The sequence below is a fragment of the Thunnus albacares genome, chromosome 7 (genome assembly GCF_914725855.1).
Source record: "Thunnus albacares chromosome 7, fThuAlb1.1, whole genome shotgun sequence".
NCBI classification, from domain to species: domain Eukaryota; kingdom Metazoa; phylum Chordata; class Actinopteri; order Scombriformes; family Scombridae; genus Thunnus; species Thunnus albacares.
In genome coordinates, this window is record NC_058112.1 from 7,320,060 (window position 1) to 7,336,704 (window position 16,645).

A 16,645-nucleotide genomic window follows, 5' to 3' on the forward strand; every position below is an offset into this window, starting at 1 on the left:
GGCAACCTGTGTGAAGGATTAAAGATTAAATGCAGCAGGGCAGGAAGCAGCAGAGAACATGTTCCATGTGTGTATGACACTGTCGGTTAATCCGCATTGTGTATGTGTTTGTGTGTGTCCACAAGTGTGAGTGGTCATGCACTGTGTATCTGTTCACATCTGTCTACTGTGTGTGTGTGTGTGTGTGTGTGTGTGTGTGAGAGAGAGAGAGAGAGAGAGTGTGTGTGTGCACTGCGGCTGTGCTTTCAGCCTGCTGGAGTGACTCATCTCTGCAGCACACTGCAGTATCTGGGTCACTCACACACACACACACACACACACATACTGATGTAGTATCCATATATAGTCTATACATACAGTACAGCCACACTTCTCCCCAGGTCCTTTCTTTCTCCAAGTTATCTTTAACTCAACATGAAGTCATCAAGTTGCTTGTTACTGCAGGCTTATTCAGTTCAATCTAATGTTTCTGTCCTCAAGGTCGAGTGCAACTCCAAACTGGACCCAACCAATACCACCTTCCTAAAGGTAACTGTCTCTGTCAACTACAGCTTCTGCAGATATAACAGATTATCTTTGAACAATATGGGATCAGTTGATGAATGAAAAATGAGTTTGATCATCAGTAAAGTCTAACTTTCAAGAGTTAATAAAAACAGGTCTGTTATCAATTATTAATCAATCAATAAATTATTTCTAGGTTAAGGATTAGGAGAATTTAATGAAAATAAATTAGCACTTTTAAGTTACCAGTTAATCCAATAAAAAAATCATTGTTGTAAAAACATCTAACTATAAAGGAAGGAATCTTTGTCCGTCTGTATGTTTGTCCTTCGCATATCTTGACAACCGTTCATCTGATTGACTTCACACTTGGCAGGTGTATTGCTGAGGACCCAAGGAAGTGCAGTGTCGAATTTGGTGCAATTTGGACACCCGACACTTTCAATATTGGGAAGCTTTGACCAAACAAGCAGACAGCTAGCCACTCCACTGCAGCAGGGCGGGACTTCAGGGCTCTGTGACTGCATGTAATGAGCACAGGTGGAGATCAGAGTTGTACAATCCCTCCATGAGAGAGAGGAGGGAGGACATCTCTCTTAGTTTGATAACGTTAAAAGTTAAGTTTTGTTGTCAGCTTCCCAACTCATTTTTAAAAAGACGAGAAAAAGAGAGGGAGGGCAAGCCAGCTGAGAGCAGGAGTGAGACAGAGAGACTGGCTGGTGAGGACAGACAATGGTGATAAGCTTTCTCTGAGAGAGAGAAAGCCTGTGAATGGGCTCATTCTCATGGGCTCATTTTACTTTTTAAATGCGCCCTCATTATACTTGAAATGAGAAAAGACTCACTTACAGTACTAAACATCTGTGTATAATAGAATGTTAGTTTCTTTCATGTTGTTGGTGTATATACTCATTCACACCTCACATCAACAGTATTCTTTTTTCTATGCACTGAAGCATCAACACTGGAGGCCAAGCAATCGGCTGTTCCAAACATGCGCATTTTGAATTTTGAAATCAAATGTTTCATATTACTGAAAAAAGTCCAAAGATTTAGCTTTCACAGAACATTTGGGGACTTTTAATTTGATGATGAGGTCCTGTACATTGGCTGGACTTCCTGTGATGGCTAGTGGCCAGTAATGACATGACAAGACTTAGGTTTAAAGACAGCAGGATCATTTAGAGACATTATAGCGCAATATTTTTTTCACTTTGTGTTGGCTAAAAACTATTAGAATGGAAAACGCAATATAAATTTGATGAAGTAATTGTTAATCATAGAAATGATAACAAGTGCATACGGCAAAAAAAGGAATACATTCATACATTATTAAAGGTTAAGGTGTGTTTTTTACTGTCAACGAATGCCATGAAAAGACCAAAACCAACAAGTTGTTAGTCCATCTCTCAATACTTTCTAACTGCCCTGCACTGTCCGTGGTTCTCATCATCCCCAAGCCTGTTGGTTCCAACTGAGGATGTAAATCTTTAAAATCAGGTAACAAATATATAGTTTTATTTATTTATTTATTTATTTTTACAAAAGTCTCAGTAACTTACGAAAACAGCTTGTCACTGTAGTTTTTAGCGAACTTTAATCAAACGGGACAAAAAAGTGCATTTGTTCGAAACTATTTTCAGTGGCGGATTGATACAAATTTGGGGCTCTAGTGAGTCAACTCCGCTCAACTCTGGTTAGTTATCAGTGACTAGCAACTTAGTTAATGGCTCTTCTCTTCTCCTGTGACAGATGGCTGACTCTGGTGGACTCCCCCAGCTCACACAGGTAACAAACCAACACAGAACCTGATTCAATCAAATTAAATAAAAAATCCACACAGACCATCAAAACCCTGATGTGTTGTTTTACAGCCTGGAAAGTTGACTGAAGCCTTCAAGTACTTCCTGCAGGGAATGGGCTACAGTAAGTATCCACAACATACAAGTGACTGTAGTGAGTGAGTGAGAGATTTTATGTGTATATTTGTGTCTCTGTCCTGGTTTATCTTTGAGTAATATCTCGTATAAAAATAATTATTTCAGCAGTAATATCATTGTAGTTATGGGTGAATGTGTTGTGATGATTTATATTTCATGCAGAGGGACATGAGTTGTGTTAATCTTGCCCTCTGTCTCCCTTGCCCCATTCTCTCAGTCGCTTATGTGAAGGATCGGAGGTTGAGTGGAGGGCCAGGTACTTCCTCCTCCCCGTTCACCTCTGACCTCTTATTGCTGCCCTGTTGGATGACATTGGCATTTTGAAATTTATTTTAATTTCATTTTGTTATGAATACAATATTTTGGGCTGTTATGAACTTTTTACTTTTGCTGTCATTTCTGGTGTTTTTTTAATCCCATAGACATTAACCCCCATCTTTGTTCTTCAAAAATAATTTTTCCTTAAATGGAAAAATATACTGCCCTTACTTCCCCTCCCCCCATTCCTTTACCATTGCATCTTTAATATTGCTCTTTGCATGGCCCTCAGCTTGCTTTGAGCAATGTCTTTTTATTACGTTAAGTTTATAACAAATGCACAATGTCTTAAAATAGTTGGCAAGTAGGTTTTTTCTCATGTAACTTAAGCTTATTAAAACTGTGCAAACTGCTGACTGAACCACAAGGCTTAAAAGTAAAATTATCCTCGGGGTTATGCAGACTCTGCACTAAAGTGCTGATCTTAAACCACACAAGCACAATATATGGTATGAAACATTTGCAGGTGTACCTTTGAGACTTAAAATTTCCCTTAAAGGCTGTGAGCTTTGGGGGCTTTTGTCACAGATTGACACGCTGAAACCTAAATGAAAGCAGGGCTTAATATTTTTACAAGAACTAAACAAGACTCATCCAGCATTCAGTTTGACTGGTAGAAGCTATATAAAGGTTGAGATGATGTTTTTGTTGTTTTTGTATTAGAGCTGCAAGTAATCATTATTTTGTGTTCTTAATCAGTATCACTACTATAGAAAATATAGCTTTCATGCTCTAAAATTCAAAGTTTCTGTTTCCTTGAGTTTTATCCCTGTGAGTGTGAAAACAGCATGCCAGGAAATTGTAAAAATCAGTTCTTTAAAGCTGCATTAATTAATATTTTTATGCCAACAATGGACAGTGTTTAAATGTGAAAAGGGTAACTCGAACTCATGACCCCACAGAGAATAATCAGCCAACTCTACAGTTCTCTCTCAGCTCTTTCAAAGCTTTTTAGCCTCTTTTAGCTAATTGTTTTGGTTTTCCAATCGGTAAACTCCACTCTCATTAACCTTGCTGTTTTTAGCTAAATGCTCTGATAAACTCACTGTACACTACCTACCCAGCACTAAACAGCAGACAGACAAAGTTAGTGCTTAGCTGAGCTTATGTGCAAGGGTTGCCAGGTTGTCTAAAATGGTTGCCAGGCAAGCAGTTTAAGGAAGTTACTGAGATTACAAATACATGTTAATTAGAGAAGTTTAGAGGTGCTGGAAGAATTTTGTTACTGTCAGACAGAGCCAGGCTTGCTGTTTCCCGTTGTGTCCAGTCTTTATGCTAGGCTTAGTTAACTTTACTGTCTCTAGCTTCATAAATAGCACACAGAAATTAGAGTGGTATTGATCTTTTCATCTAACTCTCAGCAAGAAAGCAAATAAGCATATCTCCAAAAATGTGGAACTATTCCTTTAAGAGCCAGATATTTTTCTCAGGAGTTGGTGAAGTCTAAAACAGTGCTAAAAGTAGAGTGAAGTATTGTAAATATTGAACAGTGATCGGGGGCCAGAAATACAACTCCAAATGAATGCTAACGTTGCTACCCCTTGGTGGCTATAGAAAAAAAAAAGCAGCTTCAAGACCATAATTCACCACACAAATGTATGGAAACACTTAACAAACACATTACATGAAAAAATATCTACCTACAAAAAGAGCTATTGAATAATAACATTAATATAATCAGCAAAACAAATACAGTTTTACCGCATTAATGCATCAAACTATTGAATGCTTTTCTGAATTATTCAGATGTTGGTAAAACTCAAACTTAACATACTGTATTCAAAAACAGAATTAATACCATTTCATAAGCATGAAGTGACAATTTTGTGCCTCAGTCAGGTTTTGACTAACACAGATCAACTTTTAGGTCAGACATTTTTGAACTCTTTGAAATAAGCAGAGGTCTCTTTTAGGTTAAAATTAGGTTATACTACTGTAGGAGGATTGATTCAAACTAACCCAAGTTGCATGGTGCGGACAATGTGTCTGTTTGCCGACACATTAACAGCTTTATTGAACAATCAACCATCCAAGGCTGTTATGTGAGCTAGTCAGCCACCTTATCTCACCAGCTGCAAAAAAGGATATCTTTAGTTCTCCACATGAGCATGTCCTCCCCACATCTCCCCAACATTAACTAATCATACACTTTAACACAATATGTAATGCTGAATGATTGTTTTTCTTTTCTCTCCCCTTCCCCACATCTTCCTCATTTCTCATCCTCATCCTCTCAGTGCCCTCTGCCAGCATGACCCGCCTGGCTCGCTCCAGGACGGCCTCCCTGACCAGCGCAAGCTCCATGGATGGGTCTCGCTCTCGGGCCTGCACCCACTCCGACAGCACCGAGGGAGTCGGCACGGTCACCCACACCATGGAGGTGTCTTGCTAAAGATCCATGGAGAGAGGGAGAGAGGGGTTGGAGGGACAGAGAGAGAAACAGGAAGGGAGAGACAGGGGTAATGGTGCGAGGAAAACTGGAAAACAAAAGTAAAGGTTTGAAGGTGTGAGAGAGGTAGTCAGACATGATAGAGGGTGGAACGAGACAACAAAAGAAAAGAAAGTTCATGGAACTCTCTGTCTTCATCTATCTCCTCCAGATCCCTTTTGTCTGCCATCTTTTTCCCTCCTCCACTGTAAAATACCATATGTATTGCTACTAAAAAACCCCAGCCACACCTTCATATATCCACCTCAACCCCACCCATGTCACCCAGCACTTAAAGATTTAGGCAACTGTTTTTGTTCTTGAAGTGTCATACTTGTGTTTGCTAAGTGTCTCCTCATTCTTTGCCTGTGCCCTTTTTAAACCACCTAAACCACTTCCCCCACCCCCCCACAAAAAAGAGAAAATAACTGTCAACAATCCACATGGCAATATGTGATCAAGAGCTGCCGTTAATAATCTGATATGAGAAGGTGGAGGTACAGGATATGGGAAGGAAAACTTTTAGGGGGTGCCATAATGAAAAAGTGTTATGCATCAGTATTTTGCAAGCAGGTTATTATTTTGTTGTGTGAGTATCTCTCTCTGTGTTGTTTGTAAGGTAAAATTATTTCTCTCCATGAGTGACAGGCAAGCGCCTGATGGGGTGTGTCCAGAATTTGACAGACAGCAGAACACGGCCAATTGTAGCTGAGTGCACCTGTAGTGCTTAGAGAGGATGTTAGCTTTTTTAGACTTAAGAGCATAGCTAGAGTACACCACACTGATTTAAAGCTGCACTTTGTAAGTTTTGTATCAAACCACACTTAGGATGCAAGAGAGTGATATCATCAGCATACATGCATGCAGGAGTGTACCCACTTCGTCACAATACTATTGTGGGAATACTGCTAGGGAGCTGGTGTAGTACAAATGGAGAGGTGGGCCTGCTCTTTATAGATGGACCTATATTAACATCATAAAAAATGACTTTGTATTGGCACGTGAGCATCAACAGATTTTTCATTTAAGTTTTTAATATCTTAGACACTACCAGTCGAAGTTTATAAGGTCTTATCACTTCCTGACAGGAAATTAAACTGCAGACCACCTGCAGTAAAACCTAGCCACTACACCACCAGGGAGCTTAGCTTATACAAATGTGCAGCTTCACCAATTTTTATTGTTTTTAGCACAATAATGTTTACATAATATGGCCAAAGTATAATCAAACCTGTGTTTGGATATCAGTCTGTGGAATATAGACAATCTGTGATTTGTGAGCCACTGGAGTCCATTTAGTGTTTGGCATCAAATTAGCATAAAATGATTAATATACTATAAATATACAATCTTATGTCACCTATGTAGCAGCAAAGTTACTATGAACCACTTGATTGGCATGCAGAAAACTGGTGGAGGTGGAACTGAATTAAACTTGTATTTTCAGACTTGAATCACTCACCCATATTCACTTTCTGTGAATTATGCATTTCATTTATGACTGTATGTAGCATGTAAATTCAAAATATGCCTAATAATAGAATATATAGTATCTTTATGACTTGCTAAAGGAGAGTGCAACATAGAAAGGTACTCTATTCACAGCAATAGAGACTGTGCAGATTCTCCCAGTTTAATCACTTGTTATGTTCGGCCACAGCCATGTTTGGTCACTTCTTCATCTATCAAGTGATGAAACCAAACCTTTGAAGCTCTAATGGAGAATCTCAGACAAGCTGAGCAGTTTACTGAAATCACATCACATGATTTTGGGGTCTTCAAATTTCTTCCTAATACTGCCATTTGGAACCATTAGAGCAACATTGCTGAGTGCAGCTTTAAGCTGTGTGTCATCTTACATTTCCAAGATAATCAACTACATGAATATAGGCTACAAGAAGTATTTATTAACATGTATATGCATGTGAATGTGACAGTAATATTAGGGCATTCTAGTATCTGAGTAGTGTCTAGTATTAGGGAATTCTTCATTGGCACCTTAAATGTGGCTAGTTAAATAGAGCCATGAATGCAACCGCAATCATCAGTCTGTAACTCCAGTGCATGGACATGGTTCTGGCCGTAGTCGGCTCTTTGTGGTCTCTAACGTGACAATCACACTCTGACCCAAACCAAACCAGACCAGGGTGACCGAGGCAGGACCAGGCCGACGCAACTCTGGCTCTATTTGCCGGGTCGCTACCAGAGAACTCGCGGCTGCGTTCCCTTACAACACCCAGCCCCTCTCTGAGGATGTACCAAAGCTACACACACACATATATCCACAACTGCATACACTTTGACATGCACACACACATTTTCACACGCATGTCATATGAAAGCTGTGTGGGCTGGGTGCTGTAAAGGAACAAAGGAATCCATTGCTACAGTATGTGGTCAGTGTGTGTTTTGATGTGCTGTGTAACCATAATCTCATCAGTATAGTACGTGTATGTAATTAGAGCTTTAGACTAGAGAAGCTGTGTGCTGTTGTCTGCTATAATCCTGGACCACCTAGTTAACAGAGATCATTGATTGGGGTCCTCTGGTTTTTGGCTTAGTAATGTACAGTATTCATGTATCATAGTCACCTCCTGTCTCCAGTTTTACAAAAACCCTTTGGTCCCCTGTCAGAAGGGGCGTAGCTTCCAATCGCTGAGGTGTGCGCTTCCCTGAGGTGGCCTGTAAGAGGCGGGGCTTTTTTGGAGCCATTTGGGCGCCAAGCTCGGAATGTAGGGCAACCCCCAGCCACCTTAAAAAATTACCCCCTCTCCCTAAAAAATCACAATGTGCCCCGGCTCTCACAGGCAAACCCAGTCGCACCCTAAAGGGCTATCAGCTGAAGTCACTTTTTAAAATGTTGCTAGTGTTAGTTGTGTTTCTGAGCACCAGAGGGCCCTACAGAGCAACAGCATGACAGAGAATAAGCTATGACTGGTTTTCTTTTTCATGCAAGGAAAAACGTAGAAAGATTTTGGCCTGAAAAATAGTGAATGAATGAATGTTTATGGAAAAAGAATGTCATTTTGTTTAAGCTGGAGAGATTAATTGTTGAATTGTTTGAACTATCCAATTAGCATAATAGTTTGAAAAGAAAATCCTGACATGTGGAAAGGAGAGATTATGAGAGGATATTGGACAGTCAGAACAAACACCTCAGTCACTCCTCACAGAACCTCATCCATGAATTAAATGAGTTTGTATACAATCATCTTTCAGTGTGTTTTTATTCTTCACTGCACTAGTTTCTGCCTTCTACACTTTGTTTTCTGCCTACACAACTTCTACCCAAACTGCCTGGGGGGGCTCCTGAATGTATTTTGTCCCTTTTTTGAAGTGCTGTACAGTATTGTCAACCTATGCCTCATCCTCGCAGAACCCCCTCACTTCTGTCCCTGGCCCCACATCTTCACTCTGTACATGAAAACACAGCCCCTTCCTGCTCCCTTTTCAAGGCTTATAAATAGTGAAGTTCGGTAGCGATTTGTTAAAGTCGACAGCTCCTATAAGCTGGCACTGGATCAGTTTGGTTGTATAGACCTTGGTCCTCCTTGCACTTGTAGATACTTTTTATTTATAGAGCAGGTTACCCAAACCAAACACTAACACTACTGTATTGTGAAAAATCTTTGACATATTTCTGTTCCTCTTCCCTTGGAGTTTCTCTTTTTTATAGGCAACAATAGGGTGTAACCTCATCTTGGTATAATGATATTGGTTCATGTGTACTACTACTATTCTTCTTCTTAACTGCCATTATGATTGATTTGTATTGAGCAATAAGTTCTTTTTTTCTTGTTTGGATTGTTTCATATTGTGGGAGTCTTCCCTATGAGCTTGTTTCTATTCACAACAGTAGATGGACTCTTACCTGCTTTGTTGTCATTCAAATGTGTACTGTAAAGTTGAAATATATTATATATAAATACATATACAAAGTAAGTTGTCTCTGTCCATGTACTGATCAAGTAACAAGTGAGAAATAAAGACTTTATGTCAGAATTTGAAAAGTCAGGTGTCAGATCATTTTTTAAGTTATATAAACATCTGTTTTGAATACATGATGAACAGCTCTCACCTCTGCTGTTACAAAATCACATTTCCTTGATGTATTTCAGAGATATTACTTAATGCAAAGACATTTCCCTTGATGAACAGATTTTAATGGGACAGCATCAGCTGCTACACACATTGGCTTGTAAAATTAAAACAGTTTAAAGAATTTGAACCATGTCTTGACATCGTATTGTAAGTACTTTGTATCTCATCTCATTAAGACTGATTTTGCAAATTACACAGGTATATAAGTATCCTAATTTAATGTTTTCACTCCAACTAGATACGTCACCAAGTTTTTTTTTCATCATAACAGCCTCCTTTTTTCCAGTGTTCTTTTTACTGTTAATGCAGAATCAACAATTACTCAATGTTTACCTGTTTTCCTGATAAATGCAAGATAATTTTATATTTCCATATAATTATTACACAACAACAATTATTTCACTTTCTAAAATACCTGTGGGAAGTTGTTACAACTTTCCTGATAGTTTACATATTATTTTATTACTTATTTTGTGTAGTGTTCCATGGTATTTTGTACACTGTGTTAGAAGAACAAGAAGTCAGAGCAGCTATTTTTTAAGCATTACATCACTGTGTTGTGTAACTTAAAGAATTAGTGCGGTGAATATATATATAGTAAGATGAATTTACTATGTGAGACATTATAGCAAAGGTGACTCCAAACCCTCATCAATTTTTTTTACACAACCTTTATTAGGGATCAGCCTTTATTTGTTTATTTATTGTTACTTGTTCATGCTGTTTTTCATAACATGATATTAATACCTAAACAAAATCTTATAGGAGACCATGTAGGAGTTACAGTAAGCATGTAGCATCTGGTCCACGGGGCTGTAGTTCAGGGAGTAAATGTTGGGAGACATCTTGTTGATGAAGATGCCAATGTTGAACTTCTCCACCCCTGTCGAGGTGTCAAACGAGTAGAATATCTCCTCCACATTTTTATTAACGTAGCGTGTGGCATAGAGCACGCCACAGGCCATGAAGGTGTTAGTCACTCCCTGCTTATAGACCGAGGTGTGCCAGGTTCGGTTGAGCATGGGTGGCTCACCTTCTTCCACCTTAGACAGAACCAGGTTGCCAAAGTCCTGGGTGGTGGTGTAGATCACCCAAACGCCAGACTCATCTGTTGCCAGGTCCAGGTCGGTGAACGGATAGCATTCATCAAGACTGCAAAAGTTACCCTTAGAGTTAAATCTGAAATAAATAAGTAAAGAGCAGTGATGTTAACATTTTTACACAAATGTTAAATTAGTTTTTTGTTGTAAAAACAAGGTATTTATTCTGGCATCCGCAGTTAAAATAATGAGGTAAAAGACAACATGAAGCAGTGAACCTGGTGCCTTTGGGTAACTGCAGGGTGGTAACAGTTTTGGTGGTGAGGTTGAATCGACAGACAGCATCTTGGTTGTAACAGTTGTAGTACAAGGCCTCTCCATACATCACAACATTTGGTCCCTGGATGGTGTTGGTGGTTGGGTTAGAGGAGTGGATCTCGATATTACCTGGAAGTAGAAGAAGAGAGCAAATGGAGGAGGAGGAGCAAATTAAACCATAATTAAGTATTATTATTATGTCTTTATATTAATATTAAAGAATATTGTATGTGAAGGTGTATTGTGTTGCCTCAATGTTATAGCATGCAACATTAAACACCCCATAAATATTCAGTATCATGAATCACACTCACTATCATTATCATGCTTGACCCTAAACACCTTAGAAACACATCTAATGATATTGCTACTCTAGATGGCGTTGCCCTGCCCTTCAGCATCACTGTAAGGAATCTGGGAGTTATCTTTGATTAAGATATGTCATTCAACTACCACATAATACAAATTTCAAGGACTGACTTTTTTTCACCTACATAATATTGCAAAAATCAGGCACATCCTGTCTCAAAAAGATGTAGAAAAACTAGTCCACACATTTATTACTTCTAGGCTTGATTGTTGCAATTCCTTATTATCAGGCTGCTCCAACAAGCAATTAAAGACTCTCTTTTAGCTTCTCTGCATTGGCTCCCTGTAAAATCCAGATCTTTAAGAGCTCAGAGTACCCAATTACCCCTATAGAACACTGCGCTCCCAGAATGCAGGCTTACTTGTGGTTCCTAGAGTCTCTAAAAGCAGAATGGGAGGCAGAGCCTTCAGCTATCAGGCTCCTCTCCTGTGGAACCATCTTCCAGTTTGGGTCCAGTAGGCAGACACCCTGTCTACGTTTAAGAGTAGGCTTAAAACTTTCCTTTTTGATAAAGCTTATAGTTAGGGCCACCCTAGTTATGCTGCTATAGGGCTAGACTGCCGGGGGACTTCCCATGATGCACTGAGCTCCTGTCTCCTCCTCCTCCCCCTCTCCATCTGTATGCATTCGTGTACCATTAAAACATGTTACTAACTTAGCTTCCTCCCCAGAGTTTTTGTGCTTTCTCGTCTCACAGGTTCCTATAGATCAGGGCTGTGGACCCCCTTGTTATGGATCGCGAGCTTCACGCCTGCTATTATTATTATTATTATTATTATTATTATTATTATTATTATTATTATTATTATATTTATATTATTATTATTGTTATTATTATTGTGATTGTGGTTCTCTGTGTCTCTCTCCCCCTCCCTCCTTCTTTCTCTCTCAACCCAACTGGTCAAGACAGATGGCTGCCCAACTAGAGCCCAGTTCTGCTTGAGGTTTTTTCCTGATAAAGGGGAGTTTTTCCTTGCCGCTGATGCCAAGTGCTGCTCATGGGGGAATGTTTGGTCTCTGTAAATTAAAGAGTACGGTCTAGACCTGCTCTATGTGAACAGTGGCTTGTGATTAACCAGTAAAACACCAACACACAACAGTTCCTTACCTGGGACACTCACTCCAACAATCAGAGAGCTCAGGCTGGAGTAGAGACGAACGTAGTTGGAGTATTTGTTGCTGGAGGTCATCATTACCAGCCAGTACCAGTTCTCCTTCCCTGCCTCTGGTTTGGGATCACGACCCCAGGCCCCGTACATGTAGGACCCTGGATACTCACCTGCTGTGTAGACCCTGGGGCCAGTAATGTTTAGAAATTCACCGTGGGGACAGGTACCTGAAGGCAAAATGTGAAATGAAACACAGATAAAGAAGTTGTGCATATGTGAAGACCTTAAATAAGCTGGTTGAAGGAGGCGTCCATTGGTTGATAATTACCCCCTAATTTTATGTTTATTTTATAGTTGTGTTTCTGTCTGCTGATCGTGTTCTTGTTTTATAAAGGTTTCTCGTTCTCATGTCTCTCATGGAAAAAAGATCTCAATGAGATTGCCTGATTAAATAAAGATTAAATAAAAAATAAATAAATAATTGTGGTGATTGGTGCTGAGAGCTTTCCACATTTTCCAGTTCATTTATACCCTGCATTAGCCCTTAGTGAGGAGAGCCCTTCACAACTGACAGCCACCTCACTTCAAGTGCCACTTTATGTTGAAGATGCAGTAGGCAGAGAACCAGAATAGCCTGCTGGAGGTCTGGGGCAGAATATATTAAGGCAAAGGACTGGTCTCAATTGATTTTGCTCAGGTGAAATAAGGGATCAGTCCTTCGAGCTGGTTCCATTTTTGATCTGGTTTTGGGTCAGCAAAATAGTTGTTAAGCTCCAATACTTACAACTCTCTTATTGAACCTTTTATCACTCCTCACAGATCAATGGAAAACATATAGGTAGCAGGCTCTCTTTTAGCTGTCCATTGCTTTGGCTTGTTAAAATGACAAACATCAATATCTGTTTTCTGTATTCAGCCAAAGAATGTGTGAGATACATTAAATTAACATTTCATATGTTATGCTGCTCATCTCATTTTTAGTTGAAGTTATTACTCTTTAACTACTTCCAAATGTTGGAAATTAGACTAATTAAGATTTGATAAGCAACTCCAAAGGATTAGGATTTAATACTGGTTTTGAATTCTATGAAATGCTGTTGAATCTCATCCCTAGGTAAAATATAAAGCAACTCATAATGAACAAAAATGTTACACATCCGAGTTGATTGGCTGCTAGAATTTGTGTCTTATTTGCATACTCTGCAGGGGTATCATTGTCTATGATTGGATGATGAGCAAGTCTATTTCCATTGGTTGACAGAGCAAATTTGCAAATAAATTTAAAAAATGCTACACAAACAGAAATTTTCTTTTAATCTATATTGTGGTTTCCAGTGGAAGCAAAAAAGAACTAAAACAAAAATCCCAACACTCTGGTGTGCTGTGCGGTTTTGGATGATACCTTGTGGAGGCTGAGTGGGCTGGGAGGTGGAGTTAAGTCCAGTCCTGCACTGGTCCAGGTCTTTTGTTAGACGCTCGTTAGCTTGTTGTCTCTTCACCACCTGCAGGGTGTCATACTTCTCCAGCTCTGTCATCTCTGCTCTCAGGTCCTCCAGCTAAGAGAAAACAACACAGCACAATAATTGGTCAAAAAATACTGCATTTGAGCTAGATGTTAGATTTTTTTCTGGTATTTCTATAATTGCTAAACACATGAACAAAGACTTTTAAGCTCAGCTAATCAAAATTTTTATATGAACAACTGATCAAATGATGATGTGTAATGTGAAGGGTTTCACTTGCTGTGAGGAACGTGCAGAGAATGATCACCCTTCTCTGCAGTTCCTCTCAACTTCCTCATCAACTTCGCCTTCAGCAGCAGCACGCAGCTGCATACAGCAGAAAAAAAGCTCTGATAAATCCATCCTATTACCCTATTACCAAATAACAGACAGACAATAGACAGAAATGAGCAATTAGCTGGTAAAACAGTGCTGCATTTAGCTAAATAGTCAGAAATGTTTCCCAGCAATTGGTTGAGACCAAACCAAAATAAAAGGAGAGTGAATATTAGGATTTACATTCATCAGGTGGCCATAAATACAACTCCAAATCAACGCTAATGTTGCTCTGTGTTTGCTGGATGTCTAAATAGTCAACTGTTTGCAAACACAGCATGACACTACAACTTCATACGTCAATGTTGTGTTTAAAGCTTGTTCCGCTATCACAAGAGGCCAAAAAATTTAACAATGCAAGTTTACTTGAGTCATTTTAACAGATTCAAGTTGAAAAACACACGATACTGTTGCTCCCATGTTGAATTACTGTTTAAAAAAATAAAACTTTCTGCAGCATAAAGTTTGGTGCAATCTTGAACTTTCACCTGTGCAGAACATGAGATGTAGGTGACAATGTTAGCAACTCTACCAAAGTGTTAGTGGTTATTAAGCTACTTGATGAGCTCTGAGTGATGGATTCATAGCACTACAGTATATGTTGCTTCAAATTTTGTCTCAAATGCATATAGGATTCAAAGGAACATTAATTTGTATAGTTAACTGGCCTCTGTCTATTACATTCTATAGAAATAAGTAAATCAACTTTCTGACCAGAGGTTGGCTCTTTTTGTGTGAATCTACCTGTTTAGTGGTGTTAGTGGTGAGGCGCTGGTATTCCCAGGTGGTGATGTTGAGCTTGTCGATGAGCTTCTTGATCTCTGTCAGTTCATTCTCTATCACCTGCAGGCTGACAACTCCATACAGCTCTCCGTCATCTTCCCTCTCCAGAATTGACACATCTTCCTGCAGCTGGGGCAAACGCCACTTCAAACCCAGCAGCAGACTCTCCAGCTCCAGAGTCTACAGAGACAGCAGGTAGACACTGTGCTGACACATTGCTCAGGACTCAGCATGAGGCATACATAAAGAAGTTTGTTTTTTTCCCAGCCGAGGGAGGGAGTGAGGTTATGTTCTTTACAGGCTGGTTTAGAAAATAACACTATCTAACATCAGAGTAGTTACCTTCTGTGGGGTGATGTTGCTGTTACATTTTGATGCACTGTCGTCCACTGTACTGAGTTTGTCATGTGGGAATACGTTTTCTGAGTTAGTCAACTCACACACACAGCGATCATGTGAAGCCACCTGATGAAATAAAGATAAAGATATCAATGAATGACATGTTGAAAATTAATACTAAATATGACAATAACAATAACAAATGATTAGCACTCATGATGTATTTGTAATGAGAATAGAAATATACGCTCTGTTGAAATAGGTAGTGTAATATGTAAATGTATGTGGAAAAAAACAAAAACAATAATATATGAATATATAAAATGAGAATCTTGTGTGTTTTCTTACCTGTTGGGTGAGAGTGAACAGAGCACACAGTGGGATGATCACACCCAGCTTCATGGTGGATCAGAGAGCAGAGCTAAATGAAACAGTCCCTGAACACAGTTTGAATATGTGTCTGACTGTAGCAGCAGCCTCTAACTTGTGAACACTCCCCCCCTGATGTTCCTCTGCATGTGAGTGAATGTTTGTGCATGTTTGGTGTGTGTGCATGTGATGCTTCATGATTAATTCTGAATGTGAATACTTCCTCCTTGTGGTCGAGATTTCAGCAGCACAAGGATTTTATTTATGTAATGAAGGGAAATGCAGTCAAGGCAGATATTGGAAATGATACTTGAGTAAAAGTTCCAGACTAGTGAGGCAATCAATTAAAAAAAAGCCTTTTGCAAATAACATGTAAGCACTAAAGTCAGTTGTGGAAGACGTATTCAGATCCATTACTGAAATAAAATATAAAATACCCCATTACAAGCAAACCTTCTGCATTACAGTTTTACTTAGGTACTTTCAGAAGTATTATCAGCAGCAAAATGTATTTAAAGCCACACTAATCAATATTTTATATAATCAATTGATCAAATATCCATGTGTAATGTGACAGATGTCATTCATAGTCATGAACCCACAGAGAAAAACTTAAAGCTCTATGAGTGTTTTAGCCTCTTTTAGCTCATTGTTTTGGTTTTTGGCCCACAGTTTTATTTTGGTTTAGTCTCTCCCCTAATCAAACTAATCGCAGCAGACAACAGTTTTCATTGAAAGAACACGGATAAACTAACTGTTAACTACTTGCCCCAGCAACATGCAACAGACAGACAAAGTTAGCAACCAGCAGGTGAACATAGTGAAGCATTTAGCAGCTAAAGAGCCAAATATTTTTCTCAGGAGTCAGTGAAGGCCAAAACAGAACTAAAAGGAGGGTAAATATTGGACTTACATAAATCATGTGGCAAGAAACAGGATTCTAAACAAATGCACATGTTGCTCCATATCAGCCAGATGTGTAAATAATTAATGCACCTTTAAGTGTAAAATATTATACTTATGTCTCGTTATGTAGAGAGTAGTTGTTGTAATAATACACATATTATGTTGATGGATTAGTATAACTAATGCACTATCATCAACATGTAAGCAGCATTTTAATGGTATATTTCATTTCATTTAGTTTGTTTTATTTTTTATCAGGAAAATAAGCAGAGCAATGTAATA

At 39.0% G+C, this 16,645-nt stretch overlaps 2 protein-coding genes across 10 annotated transcripts in view; one reads left to right on the forward strand and one right to left on the reverse strand.

The window, feature by feature from the left end:
- Positions 1–9,200, forward strand: part of ndrg4 (NDRG family member 4) — a 57,003-nt gene extending 47,803 nt beyond the window's left edge. For 7 of the 9 annotated variants that reach the window (XM_044357720.1, XM_044357719.1, XM_044357722.1 and 4 more), the window contains 5 exons: positions 481–528; positions 2,257–2,292; positions 2,379–2,430; positions 2,662–2,700; positions 5,000–9,200. In XM_044357720.1, coding sequence (XP_044213655.1) covers positions 481–528; positions 2,257–2,292; positions 2,379–2,430; positions 2,662–2,700; positions 5,000–5,154 — 330 coding nt within the window. In that variant the 3' untranslated portion in view covers positions 5,155–9,200. The remainder of the gene's footprint in view (positions 1–480; positions 529–2,256; positions 2,293–2,378; positions 2,431–2,661; positions 2,701–4,999) is intronic. The other 2 variants (XM_044357721.1, XM_044357727.1) reach the window with 1 other exon arrangement.
- Positions 9,201–9,980: 780 nt separating this feature from the next.
- LOC122986442 (olfactomedin-4-like) lies at positions 9,981–15,574 on the reverse strand. Its single transcript, XM_044357729.1, has 7 exons — positions 15,437–15,574; positions 15,092–15,214; positions 14,711–14,929; positions 13,531–13,684; positions 12,128–12,355; positions 10,610–10,778; positions 9,981–10,470 (listed from the first exon to the last, which is right to left on the reverse strand). Exons 1-7 carry the CDS (start codon positions 15,488–15,490, stop codon positions 10,032–10,034), a joined length of 1,386 nt encoding a protein of 461 aa, XP_044213664.1. The 5' UTR covers positions 15,491–15,574; the 3' UTR covers positions 9,981–10,031.
- Between the last annotated feature and the right edge of the window lie 1,071 nt (positions 15,575–16,645).